The 18,471-nt window shown below is 39.6% G+C and overlaps 1 protein-coding gene across 2 annotated transcripts; it reads right to left on the bottom strand.

The window, feature by feature from the left end:
* Positions 1-12,144: 12,144 nt before the first annotated feature.
* Positions 12,145-17,820, bottom strand: LOC136182790 (uncharacterized). 2 transcript variants are annotated; one of them, XM_065964165.1, is made up of 8 exons: positions 17,512-17,820; positions 17,034-17,357; positions 16,616-16,777; positions 16,406-16,489; positions 16,212-16,240; positions 15,127-15,183; positions 14,283-14,351; positions 12,145-13,734 (listed from the first exon to the last, which is right to left on the bottom strand). In XM_065964165.1, exons 1-8 carry the CDS (start codon positions 17,570-17,572, stop codon positions 13,600-13,602), a joined length of 921 nt encoding a protein of 306 aa, XP_065820237.1. In that variant the 5' UTR covers positions 17,573-17,820; the 3' UTR covers positions 12,145-13,599. The 2 variants fall into 2 exon arrangements, with proteins under 2 accessions (XP_065820237.1, XP_065820238.1); XM_065964166.1 differs by lacking the exon at positions 15,127-15,183.
* Positions 17,821-18,471: the final 651 nt, after the last annotated feature.

Raw genomic sequence — 18,471 nt, forward strand, 5'->3', positions numbered from 1 at the left:
TAGTTAACTGTACATTTTGTCTTGTCTGAGGCATTAATTGAACACCTTTGTATTTCTCCTATAGACACAGTGTGGATTATTGGTGACTGGTCCATCGAGGTGCCCAGAGAGCTGCAGAGACAGAGGAAGAAACCTGAGCCTCAACAACATCTGTATTTGTTGGTTCTTCTGGGATGGACTTCAGTTGCTTCTCTTCAACAGCTCGCTGTGAGGGAGGTCTCCCCCGGATGGCCTGAGTGATGTCACCCACAGGCTGAGAGCTGAGACGGGTTTTAAACCTCTTGACAAACCGTTACACCGCGCCCGCCTGTCAAGCTGGTCAGCTACACGCCTTATCGTGAATAACTCTTATCCTTCATCAAATCAAAACTGATGAGTCATCAAAACATTCACCCCCCCGTACAGTGTGTGCCCATCGAGACATGAGCTAATCACACCTATTTGTTTGTTTTGTACCAAGCTGTAAACATGTTCATCTCTGCTGTAAAAACAGACTTTTTTTAATGTTGTTTTTCAGATTAAATAAATATTTCTATATAAATGCACTCCTTTATGTCTACTTATGAGTATACATTTCAGATTTTAAAATGACAAGACTAAAATGTGCATTAATGCTAAACTCAATAGCTAAGGGAAGGAAGTCTACTTTTACACAACTTCTTATTCTTTCGACATTTTTTTTTACCAAATACTAATGTAGTTCATTTCTGAAAGTGGGATGGAACAGAGTCATTGCAAAAATATGACCTTAAACACAGCCCCATTCTTAAATCAAGATACATGGAGAGTAAATAAAATCAATAACTTGTGAATAAAAACAGTTAAAAATGATTTAGAAATGTAGTCTTCCCAGATCAATATCACATAATATCAACTTCTCCCATCTAAACTGGACAAAGGGTTTTAAAATGGGAAGAAAATAGTTTGATTGCAAGTTGTTTGGAGGAGATCTATTTTTATTTGAACAGCATGAATACAGACCTGACCTGCTGACCTCCTGACCTCCTGACCTCCTGACCTGACAGACAGATGTCGCGCGAAGAGCTGTCAATCAAATCTGCCTCAACCCTATTATGGGCATAGTGTTTTCCTTAATAGAATAAAATCCAATGAGTTATAAAAAAATTCACCCCCCCACAGTGTGAGGAGAAGGGGCCGTCAACTTCAAACAGATTTGACATTACAGAGTTCTTCAGTGTCTCACAAATGTGCAAAAACAATTAAAAAACCTCAATCACATCTAAAAGATATCATTGATACTTTCTGTTTAATGATAAAGGAAGAATGTGTGACTTTATGATCCAGTAGATGTCGCCCTTAAGCACCAGCATGAAACCAAAACAAACTGCTGTTTGGCCACGCCTCCTCCATACTGAAGCCTCCACTCTCCTCCAGAGACACACCTCCAACCCCTCTCCACACAAGTTCCCATTAAGGAGTTAAGCGTAAGCGGTGGACTAAATCTTCCTTTGCTCGAGCTGCAATTGCCTGTGGTCTGCATTGTTGTGTTAGCATGCTACTGTTAGCACAGTTAAGTTAGCTTGTAGCTTCACATTGTATATAAATTGATACAGATAACAATCTAAAAATGCTTATGTGATATCAAAATAATCAGTGAGTATGTTCTTCTTCTTCTCTCTAGTTCTTGACTAAAACAGCTTTTATACACAAGGGGAGGAGCCGGCCGTCCCATCCATGTAAACACGGCTCTGACAACAACACAGCCAGCGGGACTCGAGCTTCTCCCTCATTGTAGACAGTCATGACTCAGAGACACATTTACACAGGATAGACTTGGTTTAAGATATATTTAGGTGTAACATGTCGCACATTGTTCCTTTAGTCTCGCTGGGCAGGTAAATGTCGCTCATCATCGACGTGAATGTAAATAAGATATTTTTCAAAGAAACAGACCATCAGATCAACAACAGAAACGTATAGCTGCCTCCATATTTTCCAGGATTTAAACGTTAACAAACATGTATATTTCACTTCTTAAATTGAACACATTGAGCTGCACACAAGAAGTATTATTACAAAACTCAGACTAACTGTGTTTAAGGTATAAGAACGCATTCATGAAATGAAGTTCTTGTAATAATATTCCCCCCTAAATCGAGTTGAAGAGCTATTTTATGATGTTCAGAAGAAAACATTTCAACAACTGAACCCTCATGTCTCTCTCCTCTCTCTTCTTTTAAGCGTCTAACCTGGAGCTGCATCAAGAGAACTATTCCTCACCTTCCTCTTATTAGTAAAGTGTATATTACCCCACTTTCTGGTTCCTCCTTTATCTGTCAGTACATACAGAATGATCTGAGCAGTGATGAGAAACTACAACTTAACACATGCACATCAAAGTGCCTGCTGCGTATATAAACTTATTTTAAAAGCTGGTTTATATGGAGCCCCTGAAGTCCTAAAAAGTGGAAAAAAATATCTTGTGCACTTGAGTTATCATCTAACTTGTGCACAAGATGTTATGTTGTGCTCACAAGTGAATATCCTGTGTGCAAGGATTAAGACAAGAAACAGTCAGTGCTCACACACACTAGCATGTAGTCAAAGGTTTGTTAGTATCATGTTCACACAAGATATTAACTGGTGTGCCCAATATCTTTTTTTTACTTTTGGGATCTCCGTAGATTTACATTTCATGCAGAGGTATTATGCTAGGTCTTTGTGCTACTAGCAAACCTACAACGCCCTCTTTTGAAGGAAAAGCATCTTAAAGCAATAACTCTTGAAAGTCATCAACACAAAGTCTTATACAAACACATCTATCAGTATCTGTTTTCTACTGAGCCCTGCAAGGCTCAGGTGAGACAAAAAATAAAAAGCTGTCGATCATTTCAACAAATCCATGCACACTGATTTACAATCTGTGCACACAGATTTCAAAACAGTGCGCACGGTTTTTTAAACTGAAAGTGTGCCTGCAGATTGCAAATCCATGCACACGGTTTACAAATCCATGGGCACTGTTAATAAACTGTGCACACAGATTTGTGAACCGTGAAAAAAAGATTTACAAATGGCTTTTAATTTTGTCCTACCTGAGCCTTGTGGGGCTCCGTAGTTTTCAGTGTTGAAAGCTGAAAAAACCTGAGTTGTAACTTTACTTTGGATTCTTATTTCTTCTCTTTGTTGATGGTGGCGTAGAGGATGCTGGGATCAGCAGAGGCTCCTGCAGCAGTAGAAGAAGAAGAAGCTTTGACGGAGGCATAGGTCACTGAACCATCGTCAGCATCGTCTTTAGCACAAACCTGGAGATAGATCACAGAGCATTAAATAACACAAAATGACGTCATTAAATGCAAAGTGCAAGTTGATACATCGAGAATGAAGTCAAAATATAACATTGAAAAAATGTTTGTTTCTAGTAACATCTCCACATGTCATGCTGTGCTGAGAAATGTTATGTATAAATGTATGTGTGGATTCATTAATTCAGAAAACATGATCGTGATGTCTCTGGCTCCACCCACACTAAGTGACTCAAGCTGTTCCTCGTGTCTCTGGAAACACTGGTCCAGATCTCTCCTTGTGTTCTTAATTACTGACAAACTGTAAACTGTAGTGATTATATCCCTTCGTTGATGTCCTGTGTTTATATTTTTTGTGCTTTTTTATAATGATAAGGACCAATGGGTCTGAAATAAAGTATCAAGTAAAGTATAACGTGGAAATGTGAAGAATAAAGTGTAAACGTGGACACACTGATAGCACAGCCGATACTTGTTGACCTGAGCTTCATGACTTTAATAAAGACGTTTTTAAAGTTCACATCCATCCTGACTTTAACCAATCAGACAGCTTACCCGAGCTTCTCTTTTCCCCTTCTTGTTGTATCTGATGGAGGCGTAGGAAACCCCGCCTTCAGGATCAGCCTACACAGTGAAGACAACAAAACAGCTGCTCAGTAACATTTATCGTGACCTGTGCTTTTAATTGGAGCAAATAAAAAAAAACTGGTTATGATCTTATCTAGGGGTAGCAGATAAAGGGAGAAGAGCAAGGGCCCCAGGACAGAGCCCTGTGGTACCCCACATAACTATGTACTGAGAATGTTCTGTCAGCAAGATAGGAAAAAAAACAATCTGTGAGCCCACAGTGTGATACGTTCCTGGTGCTCTGAAGTTGCATCACCATCAAACTTCCCTTTTTATCGTTGTCACCCTCTGAAGACTGAAGAGCAATTTATCACACTAATCTAAGGAAATTATGATTTTAAGGTGGGGGGGGGGGTTTCTGCTCTTTAAAAAAAACACTTGCGTGCTTCTGATGACTTCCTGAACCTCCCACAAGTGGACAGATATAATAAATAAGATTAGTGTAATGGAAGGAATGACTCTTTCTCTGTGTCTTCACAGAAATGTTTCTTTAAACTTCTGAATATGCAGGATGAATTGTATAAAGCTAGTTTGATGGTATCCAAAGAATGACCCTTATGATGTCTTAATTTATCAAGCCTCTGTTTTCATCTTAATTTTCATTTTCAAAGTCTCCGTCTGAAGAACTTCTCTCTACTCTTATGTAAAAAAATGTTATGAATCCTGTTGTGTTTTTGCACTTCAATCTTAAAAAACCTCAGCTCAGATCAATGAAGAATTCAAAAAAGACTCTGCTATGGTCACATGTAGCGAGCAAACACAGCAACAAAGAGGGTAAAGTTGTGATCTCACCGTGTCCTGACCGGTCCCTGCAGCAGACCAAGACCCTGCAGGGTCTGAGGTCAGCTCCTGGACAGAAAACACATCACATTATGCATTCAGTGCAAACATTGTTAGGGAGCTAAATAATAATAACACCTGCAATGTAATGCAGTAGATTTATGCATGCTTCAAAACATCTTAAGTCTGTCAGCAGGGGCATGTCCAGACTTTTCTGACTCGGGTGGACTCATGCAGGGTGGTATGCCTGACAACAGGGGTTGCAAATTAGCCTAGAAACATGTATGCATGTCATCTACTTTTTATCTTACATAAGAAGCATGTTCCCTGTGAAATAAACTAAGTCAAATAACATATTAACCTTTGTCAAATTCCCAGAGGGGCAATCAAGGTTTCAGTAATTCATTTTCAAACTTAACTGTTTAAAAAGTAAAAAGAAAAGAAAAGATGTTTGTGGAAAGTCACAGAAAGATTTGCAACATCAAAACTTCACAAAAGCTACAGGCAGAACCTGTTGCCCAGTTTTGAACATAAGCCCCTCCTCCTCCAGGCAGAGAGCCAGGCTACCAAGAGTAGCGAGGGCCCTGCCACCCCTGGCCGCCCCCCTGGACACACCACCGACTGTTGGTTTAGTTCAGTTTAACTAGAGATGTTTTGAAGTATGACAGACAAAAAGTGTCTCTATGAAGCTTATTGATAGTTTATCATTATGGACTTTTCATTTCAGAGGCTGTAGTTTAATCCATTTATCTGACATCACTGCAGTAGACATACTCTGTTAGCCCTGGTTATCTTGAAAAAATAGATGTCTGTAACTTGATTGTGCTCAAGAAGCTTGAGCTTATACATGAAATATTACAAAAAGAGGCCAGGCAGACCAAACAAGGTACACAAAGAAATGCCTCCTGTAGGAGTTATGAGGGTTAAGAGTTTGATGGGAGAATAGGCAGAACAAAAACATGCTCCAGGACCATTATTGCTTCTTAACAAGCATTTCTTTACATTTTTGTTCAGCAGCCGATGAGAACAAACATCATAATCAAACGTTTTGGGACTTACAACATCGTCACTCATCTGCGTTCTGTTTCCTGCAGAGACACAGAAACAGCTGGACTTTAGCTTCCAAACAAGAAATATGGATCATCCAAACTTCTAGATATTAAAATGTGTTGGTAAACTGAAGCTAACAAACATTCAACTTCTGTTATTAAAGTTTTTTTTCTTCATGAAAATGTTCATCTGTGCTCTCACCTTTCCGTCTGATGACTTTCACAACGACCACTAACAGAACTATAAAAACCACCACGGGCACGAAGATCAACCACCAACGCCAGTCTGCCAGAAAAATGAAAATATGTGAAGCATGATGACCTCAGACTTCTGTCCTTAATCTGAATCAAACACAGAGAGGAGAAGACAACAGGAGACTCTACCTCCTGCAGGCGCAGGAATTGTTGTTGTTGGTGGTATTGTTGTTGTTGTTGTTGGTCTTGTTGTTGGTCTTGTTGGTTCTGGTTTGGCATCCTCACCTGGAGTTGAGATAAACTCAACTCAACAAACTGTTCAGCACTAAACTTGTGTTTTCATATAAATTTCAAACTTCAAATCCAAAAAAAAGTTTTAATATTTGAAGTATTTCCAGTCCAAAGTAAGAATGGAGATTTTATAAGAGAAACACAACAAGAGACAAATTAACTTCATCAGAGTCTTTATAATTATTGTAATGTTTCAGTTTATTGTTTGAATTAGAAAAGTTTTATTTGAAAAGATTATTGAAATACTTACTCTTGGTAACAGAGAGATGAACTAGAGAGTCATCACCTGTTCTTCCTCCTGATATGAACTGTTGACAGTAATAACTTCCAGCATCCTCCTCTGTGATCTTCTTTATAACCAGAGAACAGTCCTCTGTAACTCTCAGTCTGTCTGATTTAGCTCCAGAGTTTCTAACCTGACCATGTGCAACCAGCTCTACTGCTGCGTTGTTTCCTGAATCAAAAAAGAGCCATGTCGTATATTCACACTTCTGTTGACCTTGTATCACAGTTTCACAAGACAACGTGGCGTCCTCTCCAACTCTGAATGTGACTTCTTTATCTCCAGCTGCTGCTGTTGAGAAAATGACAAAGAATAAAGTAAATCAATAAAATGTTGATTATATTCACAATCAGTTTGAGAATAATTCTTCATCTGTGGTTTCTCAGAGTTCATTAAATCCATCATGTTTAAAAAAAGGTTAAATATGTGATATAAATGTTCTTACCAGCAAACTGAAGCAGCGCTGTGAGAAGTAAAGAAGTTTGAATCCATTTGAGCTCGTTCATGGTGATTCTCCGTCTCTGTCCTCCCGTTGTCACGCTCCTAACTGTCTGAGTTTCTTCAGTAGTGCTTCTTTAAAGAGACGCTGCATCTACTTCCCTTTCTTAGTATGTCATCACTTCCTCATTTTGACTTCAAGCCTGCTTTACGTCTTCACTTCTATGAATGTGTCATAGTTATTAAAACATGATGTAACATGTTTAAGTGATCATAAACTGATGATCATTGAGATGAGCTGCATCGATCAGTAAAGAGGTCAGAGGTCAGAGGTCAGAGGTCAGTACAGGCCGAGTACAGGCCGGTCACTCTCGCCTTTAATATTTGATTTGTTTTCTGATTCACCGTCAGATTTAAAGTTTGTTAATTTTAACCATTAAAATCAAAAGATTACAAACAAATCCTTCATTATCTTAATAAGAAATATTTATTTTACATGACAAAACAGTAAAGGTTCAAATAAGGCTAATCATTAATGTTCATCTTGTTAATAAAGTTTCAAAACTGATCATTGTTCAAGAAATGTGTTTCTAAAAGAAGATGGAGAGGACGGAGGAAGTTAAATGTGTGAAGATTGTGAGTTCAGATAAACGTCTGAAAAGTGCAACGCTCCTCTTTAGATGGTGTTTCTGAGTAAACAATCAGGTTTATTAATGATGTCTGAGAGCAAAAAGTGAACAAAACATGGAGGGTCAAACTCCTTGATCTCCTGAATACAACTCTGAATGTCCGTCGTGTTTGAGAGATCAACAAACATTTCCTCCTCATCTTCAAACTCCTCTGCACGCTGCAGCAACATGGCCGTACTCCTGACAGCAGAAACACCTGAGAGGAGCTCTCTCATAAGCTCTCACTCTGCAGCAAACATTATCTAAATACACTATATCAGCAAAATCTCCTTCAAAGAGTTCACTATCAGAATATCAGTAAAAACCAAGTGGAAAAATGAGGCCAATGTGGAAGTGTGAAATCCTCTGGAGACGTAAGGCGCATAGCTGACATGATTGACACGTGGGAGCGATGTAACCGTTCATCAAGAGGCTTAAAACCCGCCTCAGCTCCAGCTCTCAGCCTGTTGTTAGGTTGACTGAAAGTTAGGCTGGGACAGCATCCAGAATGGCGGCTGCTGACGATGAGCCTCCAGCGCCCCCTGCAGGAACAGATGCCTGACGTCACTCAGGCTTCATCCATTCATATTTACAGTCTGTGAGTAAAGAATGGAGCCAAGTTTAAGGACACGCCCACCTAGAAGCTCATTGATTCTGCCCACAGCAAGCTTCCACAAAGTGTCACTATTTTGCTGAAGGAGGCCGTAACACAGCTTAAAGAGAGCTTAAATACCTGCAAGTAAGACTTTGACAGTTCAATAGCAACAATACTGTTGCAGGTCAGAGCTGGTGAGGAAAAAGCAGAGGGAGAGACCAGAAATCTCACAGCTTAAAGACGTCATATTCTGACCTTTTTGGGGTTCGTATATTTAATCTATGTATCTACTAAAGTATGTTCACAATAGCTAAAGTTCTTAAAAAGTGTCTGTTTTCATGAACTGCCGCTCCATGCACCGGCTCGCTTCTGACTCTCTCTCTAAGGCTCTGAAGTGCCCACGTTCAGAGTCCCCACGTGTGCCAAGTCTGATCTGATTGGTCGGCCTGTCGGCTCTGCCGTAATTGGTCAGTCGCTCAGCACGGTTCTTGGAAATGTCCCGCCCCTTTTACCATATTGGGAATGCAGCCACTCTGGCTCAGAGGGGAGAAAAAACATTAACACTGCCCACAGCAGGAACTCCTGAGCTGGTGGTGGGGAGGGCTTTGGTGCCTTGCTCAAGGACACCTCAGCACAGCTCAGGAGGTGATCTGGCACCAGCTACCAGACCAACTTCTATATTTGGTCTTAAACCAGCGACCCTCCAGTTCCCAACCCAAGTCCCTACAGACTGAGCTACTGCCGTTTATAGGTTAGGAACGTTTTTTTGCCCTCCAGCCCTCCGCGCTGGTGACGTCACTGAAAGCTATGAATAGAAAGGGGGTGTTGAGAGGTGATAGTAGAGAATGATGCATGTTTAAGTGTGAAATCAGTACAGCTCAAGTTGTCACCTCATTACTACAAATTAAGGCATCTAACACTTAAACTTGAAAAACACAGTAAAAACAGATTATTTTAGTTAAGAACAGGCAGCAAAATACACGAGACAGTACTGACATTATCATGACTCCAGAAAATAGACAAACAAAACAACAACAAATACTGTAAGTCATTAAGGGAGGGGGGGGGGGGACAAGACAAAACAATACATACATAGGTTAGGTGTCTTGCCCAAGGACACGTGGGGCTGCAGGAGCTGGGGATCGAACCCCCAACCTTCTGGTTGAGCTCATCTTATACATAACAACAGATGATCTCAAGATGACACTGTCTTTGAAATTGTTACATTGCATCTTTGCCATATTGCCTGCAGAGGGCGCCACCGTGCCTCTGTGTTTGTTCGAGGATCTGCTGAACTGTTCTTGTGATTTTGTGCACCCTGGTTAGAGCTGGAACCTCCTCTCTGTAGTTCAACCATAGACTGTAAATATTACTGGACGAACCCTGACCCGTCTGTTACATAGGCAGAAAATGAGTCCAATCGACGGCCGCATCCATATTGGATTTGCAGTCTCAACCTAACTTCGGATCAACCTAACGACAGCAGTAAGGCGGGACCGGCGGGACTTAGCTCCGCCCATTCAGCTCGACGTCAGCAGTCCACTTGACAACATAACTAACAGCTAGGCTGCTGTCATCAACTATTCCTGCTCATCCTGAGAAAACTCTACAAACAGTAAGTTAACATTTAACTTTTCTACAACACAGTTAAAACTAATTATATTCAACCCAAATATTTAATTAAAGTCTTAAAACTACACTTTTTTAAATATACAACTATGGTTATTAGTTATTTGTCAGAGCAGTTAGACTTTGTCAGTGTTAGCAGAGAAATACATTAACAAAGTTTTATCCATAGACTGTAAATAAATGTGAGACATCCAGAAGAAATCAATATTACAAAGCATACAGTTCATGTTACTGTTCTGACAAAAAGAGGAATGTCTGTGTCTTATATTTACTGATGTCAACAGCGATGAGGTGAACATGACAATTGAAAAATAATTATTTAATATTTATTATAAGACATTTGTTTTCTATTGAACCTGTGAAGTCATGGAGTCTGTGGACAGTGTCAGCTTCACACCAAAAACTAAGTATTAGAAGAAATAGTGTTTAAGACTGGCATCTATTATTATGAGTTGCAGCTACCTTGTTCAATATTATTCCTGCACATGTGGCTCATAACAAAAAAACAGCCTGAGCTGTCACATGTAGTTAACTGTACATTTAGTCTTGTCTGAGGCATTAATTGAACACCTTTGTATTTCTCCTATAGACACAGTGTGGATTATTGGTGACTGGTCCGTCGAGGTGCCCAGAGAGCTGCAGAGACAGAGGAAGAAACCTGAGCCTCAACAACATCTGTATTTGTTGGTTCTTCTGGGGTGGACTTCAGTTGCTTCTCTTCAACAGCTCGCTGTGAGGGAGGTCTCCCCCGGATGGCCTGAGTGATGTCACCCACAGGCTGAGAGCTGGAGCTGAGGCGGGTTTTAAACCTCCTGACAAACCGTTACACCGCGCCCGCCTGTCAAGCTGGTCAGCTACACGCCTTATTGTGAATAACTCTTATCCTTCATCAAATCAAAACTGATGAGTCATCAAAACATTCACCCCCCGTACAGTGTGTGTCCATCGAGACATGAGCTAATCACACCTATTTGTTTGTTTTGTACCAAGCTGTAAACATGTTCATCTCTGCTGTAAAAACAGACTTTTTTTAATGTTGTTTTTCAGATTAAATAAATATTTCTATATAAATGCACTCCTTTATGTCTACTTATGAGTATACATTTCAGATTTTAAAATGACAAGACTAAAATGTGCATTAATGCTAAACTCAATAGCTTAGGGAAGGAAGTCTACTTTTACACAACTTCTTATTCTTTCGACATTTTTTTTTACCAAATACTAATGTAGTTCATTTCTGAAAGTGGGATGGAACAGAGTCATTGCAAAAATATGCCCTTAAACACAGCCCCATTTTTAAATCAAGATACATGGAGAGTAAATAAGATCAATAACTTGTGAATAAAAACAGTTAAAAATGATTTAGAAATGTAGTCTTCCCAGATCAATATCACATAATATCAACTTCTCCCATCTAAACTGGACAAAGGGTTTTAAAATGGGAAGAAAATAGTTTGATTGCAAGTTGTTTGGAGGAGATCTATTTTTATTTGAACAGCATGAATACAGACCTGACCTGCTGACCTCCTGACCTGCTGACCTCCTGACCTGACAGACAGATGTCGCGCGAAGAGCTGTCAATCAAATCTGCCACAACCCTATTATGGGCATAGTGTTTTCCTTAATAGAATAAAGTCCGATGAGTTATAAAAAAATTCACCCCCCCCACAGTGTGAGGAGAAGGGGCCGTCAACTTCAAACAGATTTGACATTACAGAGTTCTTCAGTGTCTCACAAATGTGCAAAAACAATTAAAAAACCTCAATCATATCTAAAAGATATCATCAATACTTTCTGTTCAATGATAAAGGAAGAATGTGTGACTTTATGATCCAGTAGATGTCGCCCTTAAGCACCAGCATAAAACCAAAACAAACTGCTGTTTGGCCACGCCTCCTCCATCCTGAAGCCTCCGCCCTCCTACAGAGACACACCTCCAACCCCTCTCCACTCAAGTTCCCATTAAGGAGTTAAGCGTAAGCGGTGGACTAAATCTTCCTTTGCTCGAGCTGCAATTGCCTGTGGTCTGCATTGTTGTGTTAGCATGCTACTGTTAGCACAGTTAAGTTAGCTTGTAGCTTCACATTGTATATAAATTGATACAGATAACAATCTAAAAATGCTTATGTGATATCAAAATAATCAGTGAGTATGTTCTTCTTCTTCTTCTCTCTAGTTCTTGACTAAAACAGCTTTTATACACAAGGGGAGGAGCCGGCCGTCCAGTCCATGTAAACACGGCTCTGACAACAACACAGCCAGCGGGACTCGAGCTTCTCCCTCATTGTAGACAGTCATGACTCAGAGACACATTCACACAGGATAGACTTGGTTTAAGATATATTTAGGTGTAACATGTCGCACATTCTTCCTTTAGTCTCGCTGGGCAGGTAAATGTCGCTCATCATCGACGTGAATGTAAATAAGATATTTTTCAAAGAAACAGACCATCAGATCAACAACAGAAACGTATAGCTGCCTCCATATTTTCCAGGATTTAAACGTTAACAAACATGTATATTTCACTTCTTAAATTGAACACATTGAGCTGCACACAAGAAGTATTATTACAAAACTCAGACTAACTGTGTTTAAGGTATAAGAACGCATTCATGAAATGAAGTTCTTGTAATAATATTCCCCCCTAAATCGAGTTGAAGAGCTATTTTATGATGTTCAGAAGAAAACATTTCAACAACTGAACCCTCATGTCTCTCTCCTCTCTCTTCTTTTAAGCGTCTAACCTGGAGCTGCATCAAGAGAACTATTCCTCACCTTCCTCTTATTAGTAAAGTGTATATTACCCCACTTTCTGGTTCCTCCTTTATCTGTCATGAAGTTCACACTCTGTCGATTTAGGCTTTTATGGGTTTCTACAGACTTTCGGATGTGACTTAGTCAAGATGATCGTTATCTCACTTCCTCTTCTCAGTCATGTACCTCTCAGTACATACAGAATGATCTGAGCAGTGATGAGAAACTACAACTTAACACATGCACATCAAAGTGCCTGCTGCGTATATAAACTTATTTTAAAAGCTGGTTTATATGGAGCCCCTGAAGTCCTAAAAAGTGGAAAAAAATATCTTGTGCACTTGAGTTATCATCTAACTTGTGCACAAGATGTTATGTTGTGCTCACAAGTGAATATCCTGTGTGCAAGGATTAAGACAAGAAACAGTCAGTGCTCACACACACTAGCATGTAGTCAAAGGTTTGTTAGTATCATGTTCACACAAGATATTAACTGGTGTGCCCAATATCTTTTTTTTTACTTTTGGGATCTCCGTAGATTTACATTTCATGCAGAGGTATTATGCTAGGTCTTTGTGCTACTAGTAAACCTACAACGCCCTCTTTTGAAGGAAAAGCGTCTTAAAGCAATAACTCTTGAAAGTCATCAACACAAAGTCTTATACAAACACATCTATCGGTATCTGTTTTCTACTGAGCCCTGCAAGGCTCAGGTGAGACAAAAAATAAAAAGCTGTCGATCATTTCAACAAATCCATGCACACTGATTTACAATCTGTGCACACAGATTTCAAAACAGTGCGCACGGTTTTTTAAACTGAAAGTGTGCCTGCAGATTGCAAATCCATGCACACGGTTTACAAATCCATGGGCACTGTTAATAAACTGTGCACACAGATTTGTGAACCGTGAAAAAAAGATTTACAAATTGCTTTTAATTTTGTCCTACCTGAGCCTTGTAGGGCTCCGTAGTTTTCAGTGTAGAATGCTGAAAAAACCTGAGTTGTAACTTTACTTTGGATTCTTATTTCTTCTCTTTGTTGATGGTGGCGTAGAGGATGCTGGGATCAGCAGAGGCTCCTGCAGCAGTAGAATAAGAAGAAGCTTTGACGGAGGCATAGGTCACTGAACCATCGTCAGCATCGTCTTTAGCACAAACCTGGAGATAGATCACAGAGCATTAAATAACACAAAATGTAGTTGTAAAGTGCAAGTTGATACATCGAGAATGAAGTCAAAATATAACATTGAAATTTGTTTTGTTTCTAGTAACGTCTCCACATGTCATGCTGTGCTGAGAAATGTTATGTATAAATGTATGTGTGGATTCATTAATACAGAAAATATGATCGTGATGTCTCTGACTCCGCCCACACTAAGTGACTCAAGCTGTTCCTCGTGTCTCTGGAAACACTGGTCCAGATGTCTCTTTGTGTTCTTAATTACTGACAAACTGTGAACTGTAGTGATTATATCCCTTCGTTGATGTCCTGTGTTTATATTTTTTGTGCTCTTTTATAATGATAAGGACCAATGGGTCTGAAATAAAGTATCAAGTAAAGTATAACGTGGAAATGTGAAGAATAAAGTGTAAACGTGGACACACTGATAGCACAGCCGATACTTGTTGACCTGAGCTTCATGACTTTAATAAAGACGTTTTTAAAGTTCACATCCATCCTGACTTTAACCAATCAGACAGCTCACCCGAGGTTCTCTTTTCCCCTTCTTGTTGTATCTGATGGAGGCGTAGGAAACCCCGCCTTCAGGATCAGCCTACACAGAGAAGACAACAAAACAGCTGCTCAGTAATGTTTATCGTGACCTGTGCTTTTGATTGGAGCAAATTAAAAAAACTGGTTATAATCTTATCTAGGGGTAGCAGATAAAGGGAGAAGAGCAAGGGCCCCAGGACAGAGCCCTGTGGTACCCCACATAACTATGTACTGAGAATGTTCTGTCAGCAAGATAGGAAAAAAAACAATCTGTGAGCCCACAGTGTGATACGTTCCTGGTGTTCTGAAGTTGCATCACTATCAAACTTCCCTTTTTATCGTTGTCACCCTCTGAAGACTGAAGAGCAATTTATCACACTAATCTAAGGAAATTATGATTTTAAGGTGGGGGGGTTTCTGCTCTTTAAAAAAAACACTTGCGTGCTGCTGATGACTTCCTGAACCTCCCACAAGTGGACAGATATAATAAATAAGATTAGTGTAATGGAAGGAATGACTCTTTCTCTGTGTCTTCACAGAAATGTTTCTTTAAACTTCTGAATATGCAGGATGAATTGTATAAAGCTCGTATGATGGTATCCAAAGAATGACCCTTATGATGTCTTAATTTATCAAGCCTCTGTTTTCATCTTAATTTTCATCACAGTCTCCGTCTGAAGAACTTCTCTCTACTCTTTTTATGAATCCTGTTGTGTTTTTGCACTTCAATCTTAAAAAACCTCAGCTCAGATCAATGAAGAATTCAAAAAAGACTCTGCTATGGTCACATGTAGCGAGCAAACACAGCAACAAAGAGGGTAAAGTTGTGATCTCACCGTGTCCTGACCGGTCCCTGCAGCAGACCGAGACCCTGCAGGGTCTGAGGTCAGCTCCTGGACAGAAAACACATCACATTATGCATTCAGTGCAAACATTGTTAGGGAGCTAAATAATAATAACACCTGCAATGTAATGCAGTAGATTTATGCATGCTTCAAAACATCTTAAGTCTGTCAGCAGGGGCATGTCCAGACTTTTCTGACTCAAGTGGACTCATGCAGGGTGGTATGCCTGACAACAGGGGTTGCAAATTAGCCTAGAAACATGTATGCATGTCATCTACTTTTTATCTTACATAAGAAGCATGTTCCCTCTGAAATAAACTAAGTCAAATAACATATTAACCTTTGTCAAATTCCCAGAGGGGCAATCAAGGTTTCAGTAATTCATTTTAAAAACTTAACTGTTTAAAAAGTAAAAAGAAAAGAAAAGATGTTTGTGGAAAGTCACAGAAAGATTTGCAACATCAAAACTTCACAAAAGCTACAGGCAGAACCTGTTGCCCAGTTTTGAACATAAGCCCCTCCTCCTCCAGGCAGACAGCCAATCATAGTCTAGAATTTTAGAACGGCACCAAGCGTAGCGAGTCAAGTTTTAGGGAGGGCCCTGCCACCCCTGGCTGCCCCCCTGGACACACCACTGACTGTTGGTTCAGTTCAGTTTAACTAGAGATGTTTTGAAGTATGACAGACAAAAAGTGTCTCCATGAAGCTTATTGATAGTTTATCATTATGGACTTTTCATTTCAGAGGCTGTAGTTTAATCCATTTATCTGACATCACTGCAGTAGACATACTCTGTTATTCCCGGTTATCTTGAAAAAATAGATGTCTGTAACTTGATTGTGCTCAAGAAGCTTGAGCTTATACATGAAATATTACAAAAAGAGGCCAGGCAGACCAAACAAGGTACACAAAGAAATGCCTCCTGTAGGAGTTATGAGGGTTAAGAGTTTGATGGGAGAATAGGCAGAACAAAAACATGCTCCAGGACCATTATTGCTTCTTAACAAGCATTTCTTTACATTTTTGTTCAGCAGCCGGTCAGAACAAACAACATAATCAAACGTTTTGGGACTTACAACATCGTCACCCATCTGCGTTCTGTTTCCTGTAGAGACACAGAAACAGCTGGACTTTAGCTTCCAAACAAGAAATATGGATCATCCAAACTTCTAGATATTAAAATGTAGAGGTTAACTGAAGCTAACAAACATTCAACTTCTGTAATTAAAGCTTTTTTTTTCTTCATGAAAATGTTCATCTGTGCTCTCACCTTTCCATCTGATGACTTTCACAACGACCACTAACAGAACTATAAAAACCACCACGGGCACGAAGATCAACCACCAACGCCAGTCTGCCAGAAAAATGAAAATATGTGAAGCATGATGACCTCAGCCTTCTGTCCTTAATCTGAATCAAACACAGAGAGCAGAAGACATCAGGAGACCCTTTTATAGTTGTTTTTGTTGTTGCTTTTTACCTGTAGTAGCAGCTGTTGTTGTTGGTGGTTTTGTTGTTGTTGGTGGTGGTGGTCTTATTGTTGTTATTGGTGGTGGTCTGGTTGATGGTGGTCTTGTTGTTGTTGTTGGTGGTGGTCTGGTTATTGGTGGTCTTGTTGTTGGTTCTGGTTTGGCATCCTCACCTGAAGTTGAGATAAACTCAACTAAACAAACTGTTCAGCACTAAACTTGTGTTTTAATATAAATTTCAAACTTCAAATCCAAAAAAAAGTTTTAATATTTGAAGTATTTCCAGTCCAAAGTAAGGATGGAGATTTTATAAGAGAAACACAACAAGAGACAAATTAACTTCATCAGAGTCTTTATAATTATTGTAATGTTTCAGTTTATTGTTTGAATTAGAAAAGTTTTGTTTGAAAAGATTATTGAAATACTTACTCTTGGTAACAGAGAGAAGAACTCGAGTCACATCGTCTGTTCTTCTTACTGGTATGAACTGTAGACACTCATAACGTCCAGCATCCTCCTCTGTGATCTTCTTTATAACCAGAGAACAGTCCTCTGTAACTCTCAGTCTGTCTGATTTACCTCTAGAGTTTCTTCTAACCTGCCCATATACAACCAGCTCTACTGCTGCGTTGTTTCCTAAATCTAAGAACCATGTCGTATATTCACACTTCCGTTGACCTTGTATCACAGTTTGACAAGACAACGTGGCGTCCTCTCCAACTCTGAATGTGACTCTTTTAACTAGAAATGCGGCTGTTGAGAAAATGACAAAGAATAAAGTAAATCAATAAAATGTTGATTATATTCACAATCAGTTTGAGAATAATTCTTCATCTGTGGTTTCTCAGAGTTCATTAAATCCATCATGTTTAAAAAAAGGTTAAATATGTGATATAAATGTTCTTACCAGCAAACTGAAGCAGCGCTGTGAGAAGTAAAGAAGTTTGAATCCATTTGAGCTCGTTCATGGTGATTCTCCGTCTCTGTCCTCCCGTTGTCACGCTCCTAACTGTCTGAGTTTCTTCAGTAGTGCTTCTTTAAAGAGACGCTGCATCTACTTCCCTTTCTTAGTATGTCATCACTTCCTCATTTTGACTTCAAGCTGGCCTTATATGTTCATTTCTATGAATGTGTCATAGTTATTAAAACATGATGTAACATGTTTAAGTGATCATAAACTGATGATCATTAAGATGAGCTGCATCGATCAGTAAAGAGGTCAGAGGTCACAGCAGATGGTGATGACTTTGAAGTTCAGCTCTTTGGTGTATTTGTTACAGAGATGTGTTACCAAAAAAAAAAAAATAGGACGGAGGAAGGTAAATGTGTGAAGATTGAGAGTTCAGATAAATGTCTGAGTAGTGCAACGTTCCTCTTTAGATGGTGTTTCTGAGAACACAGTCAGGTTTAATAACAATCTCTGAATGTCCGTTGTGTTTGAGAGAACAGAGATCAGATGTTATTTTAGTGCTCTGAGATGTGTTGACACCTCATGTTGAGTCTTTTCTTGAGAAGTGAAGGGGAAGTCGTTTGCAATAGTCAATGCATGATATCACAAGAGCCTGTACCAGGAGCTGTGTAGCATGCTCTGACATGTAAGGTCTAATCTTCCTGATGTTGTTCAGGGCCAGCCACGGCCACCTCTTCAGTTTACTATGCAAACCTAAGACGACAATTCACTTTTGGTGCATTTCTCTGTACAGTATTTTGACTCATTCTAGTTCTCTGGTTAGAAAAGAGCTCTCCAGCAGAGGGAGAATTAACCCGAGAATGACGGATACCCCAGAAATAAAGGAATGTAGAGAAAATGTTCACTTTCAGAAAGACTCTGTAATTTAATGAAGGAAACACAAAAGGCACACAGTAG

The sequence above is a fragment of the Labrus bergylta genome, chromosome 15, assembly GCF_963930695.1.
Source record: "Labrus bergylta chromosome 15, fLabBer1.1, whole genome shotgun sequence".
NCBI lineage: Eukaryota > Metazoa > Chordata > Actinopteri > Labriformes > Labridae > Labrus > Labrus bergylta.